Source organism: Macaca nemestrina, chromosome 8 (assembly GCF_043159975.1).
Source record: "Macaca nemestrina isolate mMacNem1 chromosome 8, mMacNem.hap1, whole genome shotgun sequence".
Lineage (NCBI taxonomy): Eukaryota > Metazoa > Chordata > Mammalia > Primates > Cercopithecidae > Macaca > Macaca nemestrina.
This window is the reverse complement of record NC_092132.1, coordinates 23690983-23715474: the sequence shown is the minus strand read 5'-3', so window position 1 is coordinate 23715474 and position 24492 is coordinate 23690983. Positions and strand designations below refer to the sequence as shown.

General features: G+C 40.0%; 1 protein-coding gene across 1 annotated transcript in view; it reads right to left on the bottom strand.

Moving 5' to 3' along the window:
* The window catches only part of LOC105468510 (hyaluronan synthase 2), a 28684-nt gene extending 4720 nt beyond the window's left edge, over nucleotides 1-23964 (bottom strand). The window contains exons 1-3 of the mRNA XM_011718730.3: nucleotides 23339-23964; nucleotides 11218-11844; nucleotides 265-366 (exon numbers count right to left, since the gene is read on the bottom strand). Of these exons, the coding sequence (XP_011717032.1) occupies nucleotides 265-366; nucleotides 11218-11844 (729 nt within the window). The 5' untranslated portion in view covers nucleotides 23339-23964. The remainder of the gene's footprint in view (nucleotides 1-264; nucleotides 367-11217; nucleotides 11845-23338) is intronic.
* Between the last annotated feature and the right edge of the window lie 528 nt (nucleotides 23965-24492).

Genomic DNA, 24492 nt, shown 5'->3' with positions numbered 1-24492 from the left:
TACACATTTATTTTAACTTCCATATAACTTATCAGCTACTACAGAAATGGGTTATACCCCAGGACTAAGCAAGAAAGTTCTAAATTATATTTCAATTTACATAGGAAAAGAGGCAGTGAAGCAGATCCAAGGTACATTTCAATGTATCTCAAGCACCAAGAACAACACCTGGCACAGAGTTAGTGTTTAATAAATGTATGTTCAATGAGTAAAAGTGCTCTTAAAAGTGTTTCATGCAAAAAAAAAAAAAATGAAGCCATGTACCTGGACATCTCCCCCAACACCTCCAACCATAGGATCTTCTTCTAAAACTTTTACCATCTCCACAGATGAGGCTGGGTCAAGCATAGTATCTGAATCACAAACCTGCAAAGAAGAAAATGAAAAATGAGTTAAAGAACTATAAATACATGCCCTGTAGTCAAAATTTCGCATACATACTGTGTTCTCATCTTACTGTCACAAGGCCTCAGTAACAGACATATATGATGGTGATAACAGAGGCCTTGTTATATATCATGGCCAACACAAAGAGCCTATTTTTCAGCAAACTCAATATTTAAGTTAATGGTATTGCTGGGTAGAACAGCTGAAGTGATGTGCTAAGTATGACTTGTAGCGTGATCAACTTGTCCCAGTTTGCCATACATGCTCCCCATTTTGTCAATGAAAGTCTCACATCCCAGGTAACCTCCAGTCCTGGCAAACTGTAATGGGTGGTCCCCCTAGAGGTCTGTTTAAGGAAAAAAAAATGTTTTTTAGTTACCTTCAATAAGCCTTTTAGGCTTTTTTGTCTTTCAGGTCTGAATGGTAAGAAAATTCTATGACGTTATTGAAAGGGAGACATATTTAATGATTTTACCTTTCATTTTAATATGGTAAATAAATGACAGGACAGCAATTCTCCTACATAGGATTGTGTAATTCTAAAGCAATAGTATAGCTCTAAAGATTATATAGTTCTAAAGTTTATATGACCTGGGCTTAGCAAATGACACTGCATCAGGAAGGTAATTTGCAGGACCTTCAACACCTTTTTATTCTAAAGTATTAAGTGTTCGTCTAGCCCTCTGAATTTAAAAGTGGATATAAATCACTTTAAGCTATTCTGGAAATGCCCATTGTTGTTTTTAAACACAATCTTTCTATGAGCCAAACAAAAGCAAGTCTGAAACCAGACCAACCACAACTTCAAGAAAATTGTTGGAATTAGTTTATAACTGTGTATTCCTAACAGACATTTCTATTGGAGGCTCAAGGGCACAGGGCTATAAACTCTGCTTTTCTTTCCAGACCGATTTCCAAATCAATTGAAAAATTAAACAGAAGAATAACAAAGCAAATGGAAAACCAGACTATTACCTGTACACTTACAAAGCTGATATGGAGAATAGGGCTTTATATGTGGAAAAGTGGGCTTCATAATTCTATTTCCCAGAATTACTCAGTCCTGGAGACTTTACTCAGTCCCAGAGAAGCTCTCAGTGGGACTAGCCTCCTGCAGATACAGTGTATGGCCCTTCAAAAGGTACAGCTGATACCTGTTCCTGGGGGATTGTCCACTCCCAAAAGCCAGGCAGAAAGAGCTGGGCTTCCCCTTATTCCTTCCACACTCACTAATAAGATTAAGTCATTCCTTTTCTCTTAGGAAAGGAGTGAGACAGCTGGAAAAGGCTGGTGGGTTATACCTGCCAATGGAGCTTCCTCCATATGATCAGAGAAAATCAGAAATAGAAAAAAAGTAGGAAAAAAAAGTCCCCATCTCTCTATCCCTGCAACATTCACTAATTGGACATACTATTTTCTGCTGAATGCTACGAAGTCTTAACAAATATAAATTGATCAGAATTGTCATGTGATTAATCAGCCTGACATCCCCATTCAATGAATGGCATGATTGGCAGAGACTGAGTATTTATTATCTGCAATTCCCATTATTCTGCCATCAAGTCTGACTATACTGGTCAGACTGAATCAAGATTTAGCCAATTTTTAAAATATCAAAATAAATTATTTAACAGTTCTGCAAACTACTCTATAAACATAGTATTTCAGCCTGAGCAACAAAGTGAGACCCTGTCTCACAGAAAATAGTGTTTGATATGCCAGTTTTGAATTAAAAAAAAAAAGAAATTAACCAATTAGTTGAAGCATAAAGTCTCAGAATTAAAGGGGACTCTAGATAATGTAGCATGAGTCCCTCACATTAGTAACTAAGGAATCCCAACATTTTAAAAAGCATCTAGGCTGGGTGCAGTGGCTAACACCTGTGTTATGAAGAGCCGTGGGAAGCCAAGGCAGGGGGATTGTTTGAGCCCAGGAGTTTGAGACCAGCCTGGGCAACACAGCAAGACCCCATCTCAAAAAAATAATAAAATAAAATAAAAAATAAAAGTATCTACCTCAATTTTACTAATAGCTTTTTAATTTTTCTGAAAAGGTTTCATGTTAATGAAGAATGCTGGTGAAAATAGCAATTTAAATGCATTATTGGAAATTATAATGTGTGGAGTATATGGGGCATCAGAAAGTGAACCTATCACCCTTCTAGGTTTAATTACAGCAATTGTGGCGTTAACTTTTTAAAACTTTATTCTCCTTATTTAGAAGCACTCATTTTCTAAATGAAACCCTAATGATTATTTTTGTCACTCCATTTAGGTTCAGCATAGTCTCACTTATTTTAAGAAAAAAAAAAAATCAGGCAGAAGCTAGGCATTCGTTTTTCATTATAAAAAAACAGAATTTTACTGACACTTGGGTTTGTATCCAAGCATCCCAAGTCTCCAGAACCTAGAATAATTCCCCCGAAAGTAATGTTTTGCCTCTCCCATGCCCTGTCTATCCCTGGTTTGTATGTGGCTACGAGCTGGGCAGCAGGTCTGTGATGAGGCTAGAAAAAGGTGAAGGAAGAAAGTCTAACTCATCTTTAACCTCCAGCATCCTGATTTTTATGACCACACCCACCTCTGTTGACTCAAGCTGGAAAAGGTAAAACCAGGCTAAAATAAGACTAAAAACAACAGGAAGGGGGCAATCCAGAGTTAATGTTCAAATAACTCCGTCTGCTTGTGAGCACAAGCAAGCCAGGAGAACTACCTCTTTGAAATGACTACACTGGAACCAAATTTATGAGGTTCTGCATATTTAAATTGGTTCCTGCCCCTCCCAATTTCCAATAGCAGAGTGCCAGAAGTTCTCTGAGAGAGATTGTTCACATGGTGAATGTAGCTGTATCAGAAAGAAAAGCTCAGAAATCTCTTGGGAAAGGGTTTATTATCAAGGGATTGAACAGCTTTAAAATTTTTCAACTTCTGGATGCTGTTTGGTGATAGAATGCCAGCTAGAAAGTCATGGTCTTTGACAGTTTGTGAAAGCATGTGTATTCACGGACACAAGGGAATTTACTCAGTAGGGTGTAAAGAGCATAACTTTTGCCCTTCTTAATTCCATACAGCAAGAAGAGGCTTTCTAGCCATCTCCTCACTCATCAATAACAAGAATGTAGTTTCGTGAATGTCAGCTAGTTATCCCTGGATTAGAATCTGTGGGAGACATGCACCAGTTCAAGGAGAACTGAACCTCGCATAAGGAAAAACTACAGGACAGGATTTGCACACAGGAAAGAGAACAAACTGAAACATCTTTTTGGCCACACTAAGTGCATCAGTGTAATTTGTTGAAACCACATGATCCCTAGTTATAAGATTTCTCACTAGAAGATACGGAAATGAAGCAAGTCACCAACTTTTGAGTAAATGAAACACGTCAAGACGAGAACACATTATTTAGAAGAGCCAGCCACCTCAGTCTTAACCACAGAATCATCCACTAAATTGCATAAGACCATCACTCTTCGTGCCTCACTACTCCAGCCAAGAGTTAATTCCCTCCATTTCCTCCCTATCTAAAACAGGGATTGGCAAACCAAGGCCTACTGGTCAAGTCTAGACTGCCACCGGTCTTCATATGGGTCATGGGCCAAGAATGGTTTTGCATTATTCAATAGTTGAAAAAAAATCAAAAAGAATATTTTGTGACACATGAGAATTATATAAAATTAAAATTTTAGTGTCATAAATAAGCTTTTATTGGAATTCAGCCTTTCCTGCTCATTTACTTACTATTTATGGCTGCTTTTAATCCTGCAACAGCAAAATTGGCTAGTTACAACAGAGATCATACAGCCTGCAAAGCCTAATATTTACTATTTAGCCTTTTATAAGCAAAGTTTGCCAACCCTGGGTTCAAAATAACTGGTTACAGGAGGAAGGTTCTGCTTTCTTAAAAATAACAGTGAAGTTGAGATTAAATATGTTTGAAGCCCAATTTTAATTTAGTAGATTTTGCAAAAGCTGTCTCCATCTCCCTGTGTTAGGAAAAGCCTGAAATATAGGATATTAATAAATTAGATTTTCTTCAGCCAAGATTTTGCCTATTACAAGAGCAAGTACCACATGAACAAACTCAAATTTATCTGGAAGCCATCTATAGCATTCCTGTCTGTTCTAATTTATCTCACTAATCTTAGAGTTAATTTATCTCACAACAATCTAAATAAAAATCTCCTGCAGAAATACTATTATCTATTCCACCAGATGCCTTTCAAATTTTAAGATCCAAGTCTAAAATGCCAAATCTCCATGTTTTACTTTTAATGTCTTCTTTTTTCAGACTGATGGATCTCCTCACTTCCTCCCATACCACTTCAAAGGGCATTGACAGCTAACACAGCAAGAGAGAAATCTTAATTACTCTGGCTGCCTTCAATGAGGAAACAGGTTGAAAATAAATCAAAACTTTTTCTTTGGCTACTGGCTTCACCTTTTTCCTGCTTGTAAGGCTTAACCCTTCATCTTAACCTTCACCCTTCATCTTAACCTTGACCCAGTGAGACTATCTCTAGAATGTGTAGAATTTGTTCTTGGTTCCTCCCACAACTTAATCCAAAAGTAAATAGAAATTCTGCATTCCCCCCCCACCGCAGCCCAATTTCTCTAGTAAAAAGGGGTAATGGCAGGAACAAAAAATTCCACAAATACTTACTTAGTAAATACAAGATGTTACCATTCCCCCTGAACTCCTACCAGTACAACCTCAGAGCAAACATACTACTGAAACAAACAAACAAAAAAAGTACTATATAAGGCCTTGGAATCAAATTCATCTGGATCCCAATCCACCATTAACCAGTTATGTAAACTTGGACTGGTTTCTTCACTACAGACTCCTTACCTCCTGAGCTTCCATTCTGTAGGTGAAAAATATGGTTAATCATACCTACACCTCATAAGTTTGTTGTAATGGTTAGTTAATAAGATAATGATTGTAAAGCTCTTAATAATGGCTAGCTCATATAAATGCTCAATAAATGGAACTCATATATGCTAAAAAGTAGGCCACAATACATGCAAGATTTGGGGGAAACAAAACAGTGAGGACAGAAGTTGACTTTACAATGATGGAATATTATACACAATTTAACATTTCTCATACAACCAAAAAAAAAAAAATCCAAAGCTCTAGTGCATGTTCATTAATTATATTACAACAAACTTCTAAGACTTTATCAAGATTGTATAACTTTATTTTTTAATCTTGATTTTCTATTTATATGAATTCTAGATGAATAGAATTTACATATAAACATAGCTAAGTTAAGCAGCCTCAAATTAAGCAGCAAATGCAAAATCATAAAATCTAAACATTTTAGAGCTATAAATCTTTTTGAAATTAATGAATAAAACCATTCCAGAAAAAAAAAAGTCCTCAATGAAAATATCATCTTTCCTTTGTGAAGGGAACAGGGGATGGGGAGGAGGTTCTTCTCTTGTAGTAATTTGGTTTATGGTACAGGATCTCAAATCTAGCCAACAGAAAGCCTTTACGTCATAGACACCTATGCAGTTTGGTACTTCATTGTGATTCTTCTTAAAAGGAATTAGGAATATACAAGCATTCCTTAGTAGAATGAATTATCCAAATTATTATAAAATAATTCCTGCCTTCCGACAACCAATCTCTTCCAATTATTAAAGTGAAAAAAAAAGGAGTCATTTGGTTATTCTCTTTTCCTTTCTAGGAAAGTTGAAAATGAGCGAAAGTTATAAAAGGTGCAAAACAAAGGTGAGGAGCCAACTGGCAAAGTGAGAAACCAAATGCTGTCACCTCTAAGGCTTAAACCATGAAGGACCCTTATTCCAAATGTTTGAAATTCTCATTCTAAAGAAGAGAATCAGGAAAGCTCATAACGGTGCCCTTAAATCAAGATTTATATTCGAGAAGCAATCTGGGGGAAAAAGGCAGATTAAAAGTGAGAGTGAGAAACATAACAGTAACCGACAAATGAAAATTCTGATATCGCTTTTTCTTTTGATCTTGCTCTAGCAGAGCTTCAGGATGTTGCCAGATAGAATTAAGATGTCAGAAGAATTACACCAATACTGACTTAACAATCTTGAGCTGAAGGAGATCTTAGAGATCATCTGGTCTACTACCTCAATGGATGATTCATTAAGGCCAGGACCACAGCAGGTAAACAACAAAGTTGGGTACAGAATTCAGATTTCCTCATTCCTATTTCAGTGAGCTCTTAGCCTTATCCTCCAAAATGAAAGACACAAATAAACTTACTATTCTCAATACTGGCCCGCAGAATATTTCAGTTGCTCAGGCTTTCTATACAGAACAGAACAGGAACCAGTCAAATGTTATACACAGTTGATTATCATTATTTATGGTAGTTATATTACATAAAGTTGCCAGGAACATTGAACTGGAAAATGCTGAAAATGTGCTTCTAGCAGAAACACAGGGCTAGGTTCCTCCGAACCTCTGGCCACAACATTTTTGACAACACATAATCTTGTTTTACCTATGCTTCTGTTTATATGTACCTTATTTAATATACATATGGTTGGTTCATTAATATTGAACTCATGTCCAACAGCATGGTATCTCATGCCTAAAGGAAATTCATCTGCATGAGGTGTATCAGTCTTCTTGTGCTTAGGAGCGCTAGATAGCATTTCAGCATTACAGTTCGAGGCCATGTTAAACAGCTACACCGCCAAGGAAAAGCACAAAAAAGGGGAAAATGTGGCACTAAAGAGACCATGAAGAGGATAATTGTTTACAGTATAAAAGCTGAAACAAGAAGCCAAAGCATCACCTTGTTTGACCTCAGCTGGAACATGCACACTGGACAAGTCAAATTTTTTGCCATTGTGTGCTTGTTAGCAAATGATCACCTAATGACTGCAATTATTGATTTTAGGGTTACAAGTACATTTTACCAAGTAGACAAATTTACAAATACAGAATCCAGTAATAATCACAGTCAACTCTACTGTTATCAATAATAAAGCCTTACTTTTTTCCAACTCAGAGAATTCTGGATATGTAGAATGCTATGAGATTAAATCAATAATCACATTTCCTCCTATAATCTTCCAGCTTAGAAGATGTTCTTATTTGTTATATATTTTCTACCTAGGAAGTCCCTCATGCACACATCAGGGGATTTTTTTGTTTTCCTTTGTCTCATAGACTGGTGGCCACTTGAATTGTAATATGCATGTTCAGTAAGAGTTAGGAATAAAGCAATTATATAATCAAGACATCAATATATTTTAAGTTTTCTGATACCATTACATTAAAAAAGATAAAAAATTAACATAATCCCAAAGTGTTCTAAAAACAAGGGAAAAATAGAAAAATATACATTGGAAAGTGTCAATTGGTTGGTATTTGTTTAAGATAACTTTAATTTTGCTTATTGTACTTTTTTAATACTTTTGAAACATGCTGCCATAAGCCTGTGTTACTTTTGTAAATAAAAAAGCCAATATAAACACTACTTCAAAGAGGTACACCAAACTTTTGTCCAACACTAAGCCATACGCAGAACAGGTCAGAATCTACCCATTTTTTAAAACAAAGTTTCTCTAGAAAATACACTGACTATGAATTTTAAAAATCTTGCTCATTCTCCTTTAAAAAAAATTCATTCCCTTCAACTCTTTTTTTTTTTTTTTCCTTTTTTTGAGACAGGGCCTTGCTGTGTTACCCAGGCTGGCATGATAATGGCTCAGTATAGCCTCGACCTCCTGGACTCTAATAATCCTTCCACCTCAGCCTCCCAAGTAGCTAGGACCAGAGATGTGTACCACCAAGTCCAGCTAATTTTTTTTTTTTTTTTTTTTTTTTTGTAGAGATGAGGTCTCCCTATGTTGCCTAGGCTGGTCTCGAACTTCTGGGCTCAAGCAATCCTCCCGCCTTGGCCTCTTAAAGCACTGCCCTTATAGGCATGAGCCACCACACTGGCCCTCCTTAACTTCTTTTCTCAATTTATTTTTTCCCTTCCTGTTTTCTATCTTCATCTCTGAAAGCACCCATGAGCATCATCAGATAAATTTGCTACCACACTGGGTTTCTCCTTGACTACTGACTCCCTCACTGCTCTATGTCAGCATTAATTATTTGAACAGCTACAAGGCTGAGAGAGCAGTCAGTAGAGAAGACTAGAGATGAAAGCTGAGACAGATAGAGTTAGAGCTGGTAACTGAGAAAGCTTTATTCCTGAGGAGACAAGAGGAAGCAGGTCCAGTGGTCTCGAGGGCATAGATCAAAAGTATAACCTTGAAACAAGAAGTGAGGTTGGATACTCTTGAAACAGTTTAAGAAGAGAGTAAAGATGATCTTGACAGCATTCAGAATCAGTACTTTTGACTTTCTCCTTAATAAGAGGCAAGGTCATCTGTTAGTAGTTAAGCAGAGAGGAGTTTGGATAGGGTTTTGGGAAAGTGGTGAAGGTATGAAATAATAGGCTATGAAAGCAATAAGCAAGACATCTATTCAAGACCAAGTGAAAAGAGTGCTGAAGAGTGCCAAGGATTCGGCTGCAACTGGAAACCAATCCTTTTGGCCATCTCTCTCCACAGTTAAGCAGAATTCTCCAGCAAGTTTGTGAGCATGGTCACTTTCTTGCCCAGCCCCCATTTTCTCTTGCGTATTACCACCTGACCTTCACTTCCTTCTTTCCCTAACCAGCCTGCACTCCAAGTTCCATCACTTGTAATGCTTAGCAGCCAACATCCTCAAACCCTTTTTCCCTTGTCTTTCTGCGGTTTCTGCTTTGTAATGCTCAAACCCTGGGTCAGTCAGAATAGAAGATGGCAGTGTTTAGTGTTGTGGATTGAACCTTAGGAAATTGCCATTTTTACAGGTCAAATATGGTTAAATATCGGGGGATTTACTGAGGAATGGAAAGATGGAATTACCAGTTTCAGAATGCTAAGACATTTGTACTCCTGTGTGAGTGCTTGGAACTGGCTGAGAGTCCCAGAAGGCATCAGGGCCCAGTTAAGAGCCGCTGGTCGGGTCAGTGTATCTGGAGACTTCCCCTATCTCAGCCTGGAGGAAGAAAAGTTCTCAAGCCTAATTAGGGCCCTAGCAGGAGCCCTACTCTAATATTTCATATTTTGTATTATTTTTTTCCTGGACAGGCACAGCATAAAGTTGTCAAGGATACAAACAAATTCAAAACAAAAATGATGGGAGAAGAGGGTTTGGGAGGAGCAGGTTTAAAGAAAAGTAAGAAAAAACCCATACAATGAGGCCTTGATTAGAAATGACAAATGTGGCAATTGTTTTAACTAAAAGACAAAATATCAAAACAGATGTTTTCTCATTTAAAGCCCAGAACTTCATTTTTCATATCCTCTATAAGTTCTCATCATCCTTTCCCTTTGAAAATAGCCTATTATCCTCTCATCCAAGCCCAAAGTTATACTATGTAAATACCAAATGTCCAAAAATAACTCAAACTACCTTAGCTTGAAAGTTTTACCTTTGAGAAATTAGGAGAAACTTGACAGAGAAATGCTCCCAACTGTCTAGAAGGGAGATTAACATGCAGATTAACATAATGAAGAAATGCCTCTAAACTCTTCAGACATCAACTGAAATTAGTCATATGGTGGCAATTGACAGGTACTATAATTTGAGTAAGGACTAAATGGTAATAAATAACAATAGTAATATAAAAAGCTTTCATTCTATCAATGATAATATCATAAATAACTTTTGCCAAACTCTTGGAATACATTAATTTATTCTATCCAGAAAACTGAGACTCAGAGAGGTGGTCTGGCCCGTGGTCAACCAGCTAGTAATCTCTATGATTAGAACTTTGGTCAATTGACTGTAAAGCCAATGTCCATTCCTATCTCACTACGTGACAACCACTAGGCATGACTCTGTGGCTGTAAAGGACCCTAAAGAATAGGATGGGTTTTCTAAAAACCAGAATTTCACTAGAAATTCTTGAGGAGAGGAAAACCATCCCAGTGCCTTTCTTAAACCAGAGACATTTTTCCCCTCGCAATACCATCATGGCCAAAATCTAATTATTATAAAGTATCTGCAGAAAATTAAAACTAGAAACTCACAGGGACCCTACTAATGTTCTAAAGAAGGAAGCTTCAATGAGAACCAGGAGAGGAGAACCCCTATAGTGAGCTGTCAGGAAATTAATGGGAGACACAGCCTGCCTAATTTTCATGCAGGCAAACACCATCACAAATGCTTTCAAAGGTCAAGTTGCAGTGAGTGAGGTAATGCTGTTTGGAGAGTGAAATAAACATTACTTTGCTTTTGCTCTAAGATTTTTTTCCCCCATTTTTTGTTTTCCTTTTCCTTCTCTCAATTTTAATTTTTTTTTTTTGCTCTTTTAAATCAAAATTGTTCTCACCACCCTTATTTTGCCCAGTCTCTGCAAAAAAACATTTTATAGCCTCCCTTCAGCCTGCAGATTTTCTCAAGACCCTTCTGCTCAGGCAGACACTATATTCTTACAAAGCTGGAGAGTTTTAGAGTGTGGAAAATGACGTTGGATTTGACTTGGCAGAATCAAGGGGGCAAAGAAGGTAAGAGGGGGGAGAGAAGGGAAGGAAGGAAGGGTCTCCTGTCAAAATAATCCTGATTTTTAACCAATAACATGGCACAAATTAAGCATTTTCATAGTCTCAACAGTTTTACAAGATTTTTTTTTCTCTTTTTCAAAATGTGCTTTCAACAGTCATGCTATTTTCAAATGAACTGAAAGAAGTACTGTGTTCAGAAGGGACAAGGATGGGCTATAGCATATGACTGGACAGATACAAAAGCTGCTTTATTTAAATGTATGTTTGCCCTGGCAGTAATTTGGAGACCTACCTGTACATAATCCACACTTCGTCCCAGTGCTCTGAAGGCTGTGTACATGACTTCTCTTTTTCCACCCCATTTTTGCATGATGCAGATACTTTTGTTGGACAAGACCAATTGCGTTACGTGTTGCGAGCTTTCTTTATGTGACTCATCCGTCTCACCGGGACCCTTTTCGTGGAAGTTGTTCTTCCAGATATAAGTGGCTGATTTGTCTCTGCCCATGACTTCACTGAAGATGTCCATCATGTAAAGGTCATCTTCTGAGTTCCCATCTATGACCATGACAACTTTAATCCCAGGGTAGGTTAGCCTTTTCACAGATTGCAAACATTTTCTTAAGTAGTCTGGATCTTCTTGATAGGCAGCGATGCAAAGGGCAACTGTTTTGTTCAACTTTATGGGGGTTTCTAGGGATTTTTTCATTTTCCGGTGCTCCAAAAAGGCAAACAGGCTTTGGATGATGAGGTGTGATGCCAAAAAGGCACCATACAGTCCAAAAGAGAAATAGTAATTATCCGTTTGGATAAACTGGTAGCCAACAATATAAGCAGCTGTGATTCCAAGGAGGAGAGAGACTCCAAAGAGTGTGGTTCCAATTATCCTCAGGATACATAGAAACCTCTCACAATGCATCTGTAATATAATCAAATGATACTTTGGTTAACCATGATTGTCCCACACTTGTTATATACCTAGTATCATGGGGAGAGCATTGGACTAGAAGCATTCAGGAGTTTTAACACTCAGTTTTTCACCCAACTCATTGTGTGACTTTCTGCACTTCAGTTTGCTCATCTGCAAAATAGCAATAAGGATGCCCTTCTAGTATACCTCAGGGAGTTGTTTCAAGGGTCAAATGAGATGATGGTACAGGATACTACTGAAAACCAATGTATTAAACGAATACTGCATACATTGCTTTAATGTGTTAGATCACTTGCCTAAGGCTGTACTCTATATATGTGGTCATAGCCAGGTGTGGACCCTGAAGTTTCTAACACCCAAAGCAGTCATTTTTCTATATAGTCCCCTCACCCCTTGATACTGGCCAGTGAAAAACATCCACTGGAGATTTTGCTAAATTTCTCATGTGTAATTTAATCTCACCTCCAAAGCGTATTCCTCAACTTAAATCCTTTCATGCAGCCAGTTGAGATTGGAGATCAGGATACTGGATTCTAGTACTAGCTCATTAATTAACTGTGTGACCTCGGGTGAGTCCCCATACCTCTCTGGGTCTCAGTTGTTGTTTTGTAAAAATAACTGTTAAATGAGGGATTTTAGAATTGATTATTTCTGAAGTTCCCACTGATACTAAAAATCTTCCATCCCTAAGTACCTTGCATAGATATCTATCAAAGCCCTCATAATTCTGAATTGTACTCCTTTGTTCCAATGTCTATCTCCTCCATCCACCATCACCAATACTAGATGATTAGATCCGGAGCATCACGAACCTTACTAGAACACAGTAAACACAATAAATGTTTATAGAAATAGTGAACACATTAAAGGACATATAACATCATGATTTATTTCAGCAAGTGAGTTTCCATCCTGTTAAAAGCTATAGTACATTAGACCTGAAACACATTTCCATTCAATAATAGTCAGTATTGTAGTCATCCCTAAATTTTGTCTATCTCCTGAAAAATGTTTTAAACAACTCAGGGACCAAAGGACCATTTTTCCTAAAACATTTGTATTTCCCAAAGGATTTATATTTCCCAAAGCATTTCCGATGTTTACATTAAAGGGGTGGTTGGCAACCCTTTTTATTTTATTTTTTTCCTCCTGAAGTTTTATTTTCCTCCTCTTCCAAGGATGAACTATCAAAGAAGATATAATTGGTATAAATGTAACATCCTCATCTTTAGTCATTTGCATCCATTTTTGGCTTTTCTCATATTTGCACATTTTAGTGTTTAATCTTTTTCTTTAATTCAATTGATTTTTAAAAGCTAAGTAAATTTATTTCAAATAGAAACTTAGACTAAGCAATTACCTTTGCAAAATATTTTGCTTGATGTGCTATTTATAATTTCCCAATCCACGTGCCAACTTAACACCGACTGTTCATACAGTATCCTCTAGGCTATTAACAGCTGCATGGCCACCACATTGCTCAGCTCCAAGAGGCACCATTCACACAGTCACTTGCTATTCCCGGCAATTGTACATTGAGACGATCCTGAGGGGATCTGCACTGTACTTTTGGGAAACCTTAGTGTGGCTTCTTACCAATTGTGTTGCCTTTCCTTCCTGAGCGTAGACTTGGCGTGGCCAAGGCATTCCAGGCTTTGGAAATCTGAGATGTGCCACTTCCAGTAAGATCTTTTAAGAAGGATAATATACCCCCTCTCATCTCTCTGGCCCTTCAACAGGCCTGATACACATATCAAAAATGTTTTAGGGAATTGGAAAGCCCCAAGATAGATAGAGATTGGTCCTTGGATTGCCATATGAAAGGGAGCCACCCACCAGACAGGAATACCTGCCATGGACTCTTATGTTAGCACAAAATAATTTCTGGATTTTTGTTTGTCTATTATGCATTTGGGGCTCAGTGTATTCAACTAGCATAACTTAAATAATGCAAAGCACCCTGGAGATCAGGATTCTAGCTCGCAGACGTCACTTTATTGTTGTTAAATGGAAGTAACAGAACTTGTCAAAGACCCCACAGGGCTGTGGTGAGGAGCAAAATGGAACAGTGTTTATGAAAGTGTTTTTAAAAACCAGAAATGCATTGCAGCTTAAAGGATCAGTTAACTAGGAAGCGAAAAAGCAAACATAACAAAAAGAAAATTGGTGTTCCACTTCTAGCAACTATGTGGGACACCATAGCGTGTAATGTTGGAGTCTGATAAATGTAACCTTAACCCAAGTGGAAAGTTTAAACTGTTGGGGAATGGTGAAATGCTGAGTTTTCAGTGAAAGGCAGGCAAGTACAGCATCTCTTGTTAATTAACACAGCTGAGGGGATGCTGAAAACTCCCACGTGATACATTAACCGATGCCTAAAGGTGCTGGGAGCACCAGACTTGGAACTTGTCATTTCCAAGACGTGAGTCATTCTCACAAGAGTGAAAAATTTCAAGGGGACTAAATCACTTTGCCAGGGAGAAGCTTAAGTGTGTATTTAGCTTGTGTTTCAAATCACCATAGCCAGCAAAAGAACTGCCTGCCATTCTTTTCCATTATTCACATTTTCCTTGCTTTTATCAGCACACGTGGACACAGAGAGTGTTGACATAGCATCTGCTGGCCACAGCCGAAGTGGGAACACCCTCTTACATCATAAGACTCTACAGAATGTCCTTTTGAAGCTTGGGAAAAGTACTTTACTAGCATACTACAGCAACGTGGCTAGAAGTGAACCTTTATATTTCTGCGAGATATCTCAGTGTTGTCTAGTATTGCACACACAGCATCTTGGTACAGGCCAAAGGGCAAAAGGCACGTTTTAGAGCCAGCTTTGCTGAGGGAATACATTGATCTCAGGGAATGACACACAGGACGTGTTTCTTTCTAATTTCCCCTGGGCAACTGCACTGATATGGGCACCATATGTGTTAGACTTTCTGAGACAATCCCCAATTCAAATACTGTTTCATAAGCATACTCTCCTTGTCAGACATATGGCTTTATAGTTAAATTGGAAAACAGTTCAATCCTAAATTTTAAGTACTTGCTACTAGGTAGAAAGATGATTTAGAAATCTATACTCTCTGAATATTTAAAATTAAAAACTCAGATGTTTTTCCCCCAGTATGAGACTTTGGCCTATTAATTGATACCAAATATTTACTAACTTGTATTCTCTAGAGAATTAGGCCAAGTATTAAAGAACAGCTTGCTATACTATAATGCATATTATTATATATATCTCCAGAAAGTCAATGGAGATACATAATCTGTTTTCACTAAAGTGTCCCAAGGACATAAAACAGTGCCCTGCTTATAGCTGGTGTTCAGTAAATATTTGTTGAATGCATGAGTGCAAATATATTCATCATCATCTTCATTACTATCATTATTATAATGGCAGCTAACATTTATTCATCATTTATTAGGTTTCAGGCAGTGGGGCAAGTTTTTTTTTTTAAACATAATCTTATTTACTCTTAATGACTTTGGGTGGTAAGCACATTATTAATCTCATGTTACATATAACTATGCATATAATAAAGATACCAAGACTCTGGGTATTTAATTAACTTGTCATAGTCAAAAAACTAGGAGTTGGATCCACGCAGTGGCATAATGCCAGATAATTATTCTCAATAAATTTGCTGACTATATTTGAATCCTCATGACAAAATAGGTGGTATTCTTTTGTTTTTGGCTAATAAAATGTCATCGTGTAAGGAAAGATTAGAAAAAAACTTTGAATGTTGTTTCCCTACTTTTTTTTTTTTTGAGATCAATCTCACTCGTCACCCAGGTTCCCAGACTGGAGTGCAGTGGTGCAATCTCGGCTCACTGAAACCTCCCCTTCGCGAGTTCAGTCGATTCTCCTGCCTCAGCCTCCCGAGTAGCTGGGACTACAGGCATGCACCACCATGCCTGTGTAATTTTTGAATTTTCAGTAGAGATGGGTTTCACCATGTTGGCCAGGCTGGTCTCCAATTCCTGACCTCAGGTGATCTGCCTGCCTCGACCTTCCAAAGTGCTGGGATTACAGGCGTGAGCCACTGCACCCGGCCCAAAAATCGTTTCCCTACTGTGATAGAAAATGGGAAAGTGGCACTCACTCAAGTACAGACACAAGGCTGGCCAACACTGAGATTTCGGCCTCATATATTTTCTATGTGGGAACAACCTAAAGAGATATGAAAAGTGCTTGTTTCAAAGGAAGAGCCTGGTTCCATCTATGCAACGGCAATTCTGCTCCTAATGCCAACAGCCAAAATCCTGTCTTACCATAGAAAAGGCACTGGTGTTGCCACTTCTTCCACCTGTGGAGCAGATATACAGCCTTGCTGTTGGCTCATATACCCCAGTGGGACTCTACAGGTCACTGGACCTCGAAGCCATTTCCTCTCCCTTGACTTTTTTGTATTAAGCAGAGAGTGAAGTGCTGAATGAAAGGAGAATAACATCTACTCTCACTGCCCCAGTGCAACAGTGAGAGTTGAGTTCAATGGAGTTACCCTAGTTTTCTTTTTCTTTTTCTTTTTCTTTTTTGTTGAGATGGCGTTTCGCTCTTGTTGCCCAGGCTGGAGTACAATGGCACGATCTCGGCTCACAGCAACCTCCGCCTCCCAGGTTCAAGTGATTCTCCTACCTCAGCCTCCCGAGTAGCTGGGATTACAGGCATGTGCCACTACACCTGGCTAATTTTGTATTTTTAGTAGAGATGGGGTTTCTCCATGTTGGTCAGGCTGGTCTCAAACTCCCGACCTCAGGTGATCCACCCGTCTTGGCCTCCCAAAGTGCTGGGATTACAGGCATGAGCTACTGTGCCCGGCAGGAGTTACCCTAGTTTTCATAAAATGGTCCTTCCATTTTGGATCTGGGAGAAGCTGAAATGAATTCAAATTTATTGAGTCAACATCTGGGAAAGAATACAGTTAGGTCTGATGATACCTCTTCTGGGAGGCCTTAGCTTATCTGTCCTTCTAAAGCAACTCCTCCACCCTTGCCCTCTCTTCACCCCGCCATGCTCTCTCCCCTTAACCTGCTTGATTTTCTAAGTAGTATATACATATATATATGGGCATAGAGTATATATGTACATACTCTGTGGCCTTGGGGGCTTGTGTAGTTCAATGATTTCATTTGTCCTTGCATGAAAACCAGGGCTTGGCTCATAGCAGGGACTCAATAAATAGATTTTCAATAAATAAATAAGCCCATTTGGACTCAGGCAGTCAATGTAGACTGACAGATACAGGTTCTACCCCAATCTTTACTGCAGAGGCAGTGAATATGTGCTAGAGACAACCAAACCCTTAAGGGTACCCCTCAAATAGTCTTTTTTTTTTTAAAGAAATCATCTCCATAATTTTTCACCCAGATGTCTAAAGGCAATGGTTACAGGGATTCCCAGACCAGGTCTAGAAGGCCTTTGGAAAGCAAAGATAGAAAAGGCAGATGGTCCCCAAGAGCATTTACAGGGATTGTGAGTTGCAATCTGAGCTATCTTATGAGCTCAGGGGTCAAGTTTGGGGCATCAACTTTTATTATCTTGAATTCCAGTACCCTTACAGTGTTTATTGTCCATTAATCCATATGCTGCTCTATATTTTGGCTCTAATGACTTGTGAGCATGTGTGCATGTATGTCTTGTCTCTTCAACTAAATAAATTATCTAGTATTAACCAGATTAGTAAATATTTTGAAATCAGTTATACTAGTATTCAAATCCCAGCTCTGCCATCTACTATCAATTTCAGAGAATTTGACCTCTGGAACCAGACTGAGTTGGGATAGAATCCTGGCTCTTCCTTTTAGTGGCTAGATGACCTCGAGCAAGTTATACAATACTTGTCATCTTCAGTTTCTCCATCTATAAAATGGAGCTAATCATATTGACTCATAAAACAGATGAGATTTTAAAAAGGAATCTAAGTATATATTTTAAAAAGAAATTATCAACAATTAGATCTTGGTGATGTTAGCTTCCTGCCAGTAACTACCTAATAATCTTGACTCTCCTTCCATTTAACTCATTACTTATGGGTTAACAAGTAATAACTATGGCATGATGGAAAGGAGGACTGGGAATCAGAAGAAATGGATTCAAGTCTGCACTCTGCCTTATATTAGCAACCTGGCTCAGACAAACCGCTTGAGGGTTCTGTGAATAAGTCATGTGTCCTTGGACAATTCAATTAGTATCTTTGAACTTAAGTTGTAAAGTACACTTGTGTCTCTTCATCATTATATTTGAAAATCCACTCAAGACTAGGTTCAGTGTCTTTTTAACTTATAGCCAAGTATTTAAACACACAAAGGCACAAAAGATGATGCGACGTTTAAAGAATGTTTCTCTAATGAAGGCGTGAACTGGTTCTAAAACACAGGCTGTCTTTATGCATAAACTCATGTTGTATGGGAGAAGGGGCAATAGGCCTGAAATCATATGCATGATAATTAGAATAGGGAATATTAATCTAGCCTGGTGACACTAGCAGGGATAATAGAGATCTGCTTCTAAGCAGACATACTCAGGTCAGGTGGTAGCTATCTGCTGGCTAAGAGCGGATTAGGAAGGTATGGTGAATAAAAGGTTAAAAAGTAGTGGTTCCCAAATTTTGCTATATATGCAGATTACCCGCAAGTTCATAAAATGTACAGATCTGTGGCTCCCACATTTTGAGTTCATTGATATGGGCTGTGCCCAGGTCATCACAAGTTTTAAAATCTCCTCCGGCAATTCAACTATATAACAAAGTTTGGCAACTACTAGGTTAAAGTAAAATAAGACTTTCATGACCTCATTCACACTGATACCCATCCCTGATGTGTATTCCCTCTGCTACTGTCCCTAAGTAGAAATCTAAGATAGGAGGACCCAAATGAAGTCTCCCCCCAGCAGGCTTCACATTTCAACACATTCCCCCCTGTAACACAAAGGATAAACCCTCCCAACTCCCCCTCCCAACCTCCCTTCTCCCCTTCTGACCTTCTCTTCCTCTCTGGCTTTGAAGTCTGCCTTTTTCTCTCCAGTCCCACTGCAGTTATCCTAGCAAAGACCCTTGAGCCAAGCTTCCAGGGTTATGATACAAGCCTTTGTTACAGGACTTGTCACCCCAGCGGTGTCTGGGTTCAGAACTGTAGGTTTCAGATTTCTTTTCCTTTGCACCATCTATATTAATCAACTCTTTCTAGGATGGGTATTCTTCCAACTGCTCTACTGGTTCCTGAACTTCACCATCCTAAACTTAGCTCACAGTGTAGGGGGAAATAATTACCAAATGGCAAGGAATCTTAGTTTTATATGTACCTACATTGGCTCCTGGGAATTATATCTATAGGTCAAAACCCTACTTACAGAGCCAAATGTAGCACAAATGCCAAGTCTCTTTAAAAAATCTTTACTGATCTCTCTCAATCAGATGTGATTTCTCAATATGAACCCCCATAAAACTTGACTAGTGCAGCTACAGCATAAATTAGCATGAATTCAATTCAAGGGCATTATATTCCAAGAATTCTTGAATTAAATTCCATCCACACGTCTTACTAATTAATTTGAGTGAATTGCTTAACTTTTCTGAGGCAAAGTTCTTTTACTTACAAAACTTTCTTTGCAGATTAGGATCAGACAGATGTATGTAAACCATCTAGTTGAGTGCCTGAAACATACTAGACATGTGATAAACAATAGCTGTTGTTTCTTATGGGCCAGATCATACTTTGTCTTACAGTATATTTTTAAATTTCATTAAATAAACTTTTAACTAATTTTTAAATTATCTGCAGTATAGATGTATTCAGTTAAGAGGCATTCATCAATAAATTTATTTAATTTAAATAAGAAAATATTTAACAGTGTGACCTTGTTATATTTGAGTCTCATCAGTAACATTCTCCTAGATTGTGGGAAAGGCAGCATATATATGAACTCCACATGACTACCATTCAAAATACACTTTTTTTTTTTTTGAGATAGAGCCTCACTCTGTCGCCCAGGCTGGAGTGCAGTGGTGAGATCTCAGCTCACTACAACCTCCACCTCCCGAGTTCAAGAAATTCTCCTGCCTCAGCCTCCCTCAGCTGGGATTACAAGTGGCCACCACCACACCTGGCTAATTTTTGTATTTTTAGTAGAGACAGGTTTCACCATGTTGGCCAGGCTGGTCTCGAACTCCTGACCTCAGGTGATCTGCCCTCCTCAGCCTCCCAAAGTGCTGGGATTACAGGAGTGAGCAAAATATACTTAAATAATTTAAGGCTGTATGCAGTAGGATAATACTCTACATAGATCGCTGCTAGAGGGGAAACGATAAAACAACAAGTTGGGGTGATGGAAATTAGTTTTCTCTACAGGTAGCTGTCCCTCCACTCCGTTGATATACGAGCTGCCACCAACTCTGTCACTGACAGGAACACAGCCTGGGTTTGCATGGATAAAGAGGAGAACCCAGAAGGAGACATGGGGGTTATGCTCTGTCCTCCCGTAACTTCAACTCAGGGCTCACACTTCATACAAGAGCCAGGAAGCTAATAATGCAACAAACTACTTGTTCTTAGACTTTGAAAGTAACTGTGTAATATAACTTTGAAAAAGGGTATGTCTACCTTGATCCATTGACAAAGGACTTCCCCCAGAGTGCTAACAACAGGAAATAAATGAACCAGTGAAAAGTGTTTAAAATTTCAAGAAAAAAAATATTTAAAAAAAAAAATTCTTACCTGGTAAGGAAACCATGTATGGCAAAGTATTTATGAAATTCAATACTATGGGGCTATATTCTACAGACCTAACAAAAACGAGTGGTTCCAACTAACTTACTTTCTAGTAACAGTTTCTTACTCACTTGTTGCACAATTCCCCATTTCCAGGAAGGCAGCTGACTAAATATCTTTGCTCTGTGGAGAGTGACATTAGAACTTAATGCTAGTCACTGATTTGTTAAGTCCTTGAATTTTTATAAACTGCATAACTTTCTTTGATAAAGGGATTCGACTCTGGGTACAGTACAAGTAACTCAGGTAATACGCATTTGTCAGCACAAATGCGTATTACCTGATATATTTTTTTATTTTGCGTATTACACAGTATATTTTTCTATTTACCAGACTCAGGTGATATCTAAGAAAAAAGAAATAGGGGGGATGATACTTTAGCTATAATATTTTATTCTAGAAATGTCCACTAAGAAATCAGAATTATCTTCCCAGAATTGGACACATACAAGACATAATCTATCAATGCAACAGGTACCTTAAAGGGTTAAATTGTCATTGGAAATGTAAAAGAATCCTGAAACTATTGGCAAAACTTTTGGTGGAGAATGATGGTACTCAAAATACAGTACCTCAGCTGTACTGTAATCTTATTAAATCTAGAAAAATGTGGTGAAAACTAATGAATGAGTCAACTTGCACACATTGGAAGGAAATAAAAATTTAGAATTTAAAAGTTCTTCTCAATTCAGTAGTCACAGAACTATAAAACTTAAAATTGTATCTACGAAGAGGTTGACGGACTTGGATCTATAGAAATACATATTTTAATTTTAAATCTAATATCGTGAATGTAAATATGTGTTGACCGTTAAAAACTTTATTCTTAAAATAACCTTTTTAAAAAATAATAACCTGACTTAATACCGCCAAAAGTACTTATCATATGCCTTAACCGCAGTGAGAAATCCGAGTTAAAGTCTTGGAATGTACAATGAGCGGTGAAGTTGTCTCCCTCTTAACAAGCGGCCTCACTCCTCCAGCAAAGGCCATCTACCAACTTCCTTCGCTTTATTCTAACACTGAGCTGATGGTCTATATATACTCAGGCCTCCAGTTGGGGGAAGCCCTTGGTGGCCAATCGGGGCTTCCCTATCTATTGCGTCACACCTCCCCCCTGCGTGTGACGTCAAAGGTAATCCCAGCCCAGACACGTGGGTTGGAGCAGCCTCGCGTTTCTGGGCAATTGCTCCTGAGACCCAACAGGCAGCAACGGTCCCAAGGGTGAGGAAGTGGGCAGGGAGGGGCTGATGGGACTTCTACACGTTCCCTCCCGGAGCGCGGCTGCAGCAGCTCGTTCGTCCCAGAGGCGCGCGGTGTCCCTGAATCTAAGTACTCAGCGCAGGCGTTTCGGGGACGGAGGGAGAGGAACTGGGGGAAACTGGCACCTAAGACTGTGTAATAGGACCCGGGTCTTGCAAGCCCTCCTCCCCAGGCACCGCCCCTGTGCTCCCAGCGCCTCTTTGCAGCCTTAATTATCCTTTTAGCGCCGTTCCCCCGCGGCTGCGTTTCCGTGGTCAGAGGAAGAAGGCTTTCTCGCCTCCCGCTTCTCACCCTCATACAGACCCTCCTTTCAGACCCGCCCTCCTGCTCACAGGGACCCATTTCGGAGCCCTGGCTCACGCTGGGCGGGAACTGGCGTGACGAATTCCGCCCAAGGTGTTGATTATCCATCCCAACCCAGCCTCTGGCTTCCCTCCCACCTCCACCCCAGCTCCCGCAGGCCCCTCGCCCCCTTCCTGGGCTGGGCGCTCGAGATGGCGCCCCCAGATCTCCCACCGGGCAGTGTCCCCAGCTGCAACGGAGGAGAGAGCGCCGGCGTGCGCTGTGCCACGTCGGAATTGGCTCTGGGGACGTTGCAGCTGCCGAAGCGCAGCGCGCGGTCCCCACGCACGCCCTGCCCCCGGGCGGCCGGAGGGTGGCCCGGCGCGGAGAGGAAGGATGCGCGCCCTCCTCCCGCTCCCATCTGCGGGTGCCACTGCCTGAGTCAGGGACCCCTGGCCCGAGTAAAGCTTCCGGAGCCGAGCTGAGCCCAGACTGACGAGCCTGACACTTTAATGGGGTGCGGGAGGTGCAAAGGAGGGGAGGCCCGGGAAAGGGGGGAGTGGCTGAGAGGGGGCCGGTAGCTGCGAGGAGGTAGAGAAGGACCCTCCTTCTCCAGGGTCCCCGCTTGTCGGAGCTGGAAGCCCAGATTGCTTAACCCTTTGCATTCCCAGCAAGAAGCGAGTTTCTCACTTAAAAATAAAACGCTCTGGGCTATTTCAGTTTTTCTCCCCACAGTGTGTGTGGTGGGGGAAAAAAGGAAGGGAAGGGGTGGGGGCGGCTGTGCAGAATGCATTTTCCTTACACATTGGGAATTCTTGTTTCCTAACTCAGGAGCCCCTCTGCTGCTCCGGAAGATGCAAAATGGAAAAGTACATCTGGGGACGTGCAGCCTTCCCCAGGCAGAGAGGTTACCTGTGTCCCCAGAAAGGCAGCGGATTTCTAGCGAGAGCCTCAGAGATGGGAAAAGAGGGCTATGTTGCTAAGCCTGACAGTGACCTGAAATATTCCCTGATCTTCAGTCTGTTGGAAATTTTTAAACTTCCAACTTTTCTATCGAAACTGGCTTCAATTTTTAAAAAACAATTATATGGATAATTTCTTCCTTCTCCCTGGCCTGTTTGAGGACCTTCATCCTTCACCAAAACGCGCCAGTGTAACGTACCTTGTTCAGCTCTTGGTCATAAAGGCGTCCTCAGCCTGTCTGTGTGGTCCCGGAGGGTCGGTGGCGGGCAGTTTCCAAAATTGAGGTAATAAGAGATCAGATGAATTTGAGACGACCGGCCAAAAAAAATAAGAAATTTAAAAACAACATTTAAAAAGGACAGGGGAGTCTTAAATGATTCTCCCCCACTTTAAAAAATAATTTCACTAATATTCTCTTTATTTTTCCGTTGCACTTCAGTCTAATTCTTTAAAAAAAAATTATGCTTTAAAAATATATTAACTTTTTTTTTTTTTTTTTTTTGCTTCAGTCTTTCTGCCCCCGATAACAGAAAATCTCTTTTTCGCCTTACAGAAAAAAAAAAAAAAAAAAAAAAAAAAAAAGACTGTGGAAGACTCAGCAGAACCCAGGAAGCGCAGAATCGGGAGAAAAGTCTTTGGCTGGGGCTGTTTCAAGTCTCTGGTTCAATGGGCTGCTCGAAGCCAGGACTGGGTAATTCTTTCCAGACGTCTTGACTTCTCCTTCCTCGCCGTTGTTGCCTTTCTGCCTCCTCCAACTTAAGGGGGTCTTAACAAGTGAGCTGGTGGGTGTTTTAATAGGGCGGCGGAGGGAGTGGGGGGGTGAGGGAAGTGGAGAGGGAGGTGTGGACTGGGGAACCCTGAGGGGAGGGAACTGGGAGCGCGGGCGGGCGGGCGGGAGGCGGGGAGGGGGAGAGGGAGAGAGAGAAATTGGCCATTCAAAGCCTTCTCTGAGCTAGAGGCCGGTTCTAAACTCCAATGAATTCAATTAACTTGATTGCTAACGTGTGCAGAGAAATGCAAGACACATAGGGGGCCACCACCTGATTCCCTACTCTCCTCTGGCGGCGGCGGTGGGAGCCCTCGCCTCTTGGATTTCCCTGAACTCCCGCGTTACAAGTTCCCTCCAAGCGATAAACTCCCTGTTGCGCTTAAGTAATTTGTTTTAAAGCCAAATGGTGCCCTTCAGCTAAGTAACCGACCCGAGGAGGAACAGTTGGGAGGGGTGTGTGCACGTGTGTGTGTGTGTGTAAGTGTGCATGTGTGTGTGTACCTGGAGCCTTCGACAGCCGGCTGGGACTCTAAAAAGACCGCGCTGGTCCACCACTTGTTAACCCTTTCTTCCCGCCAACTCAA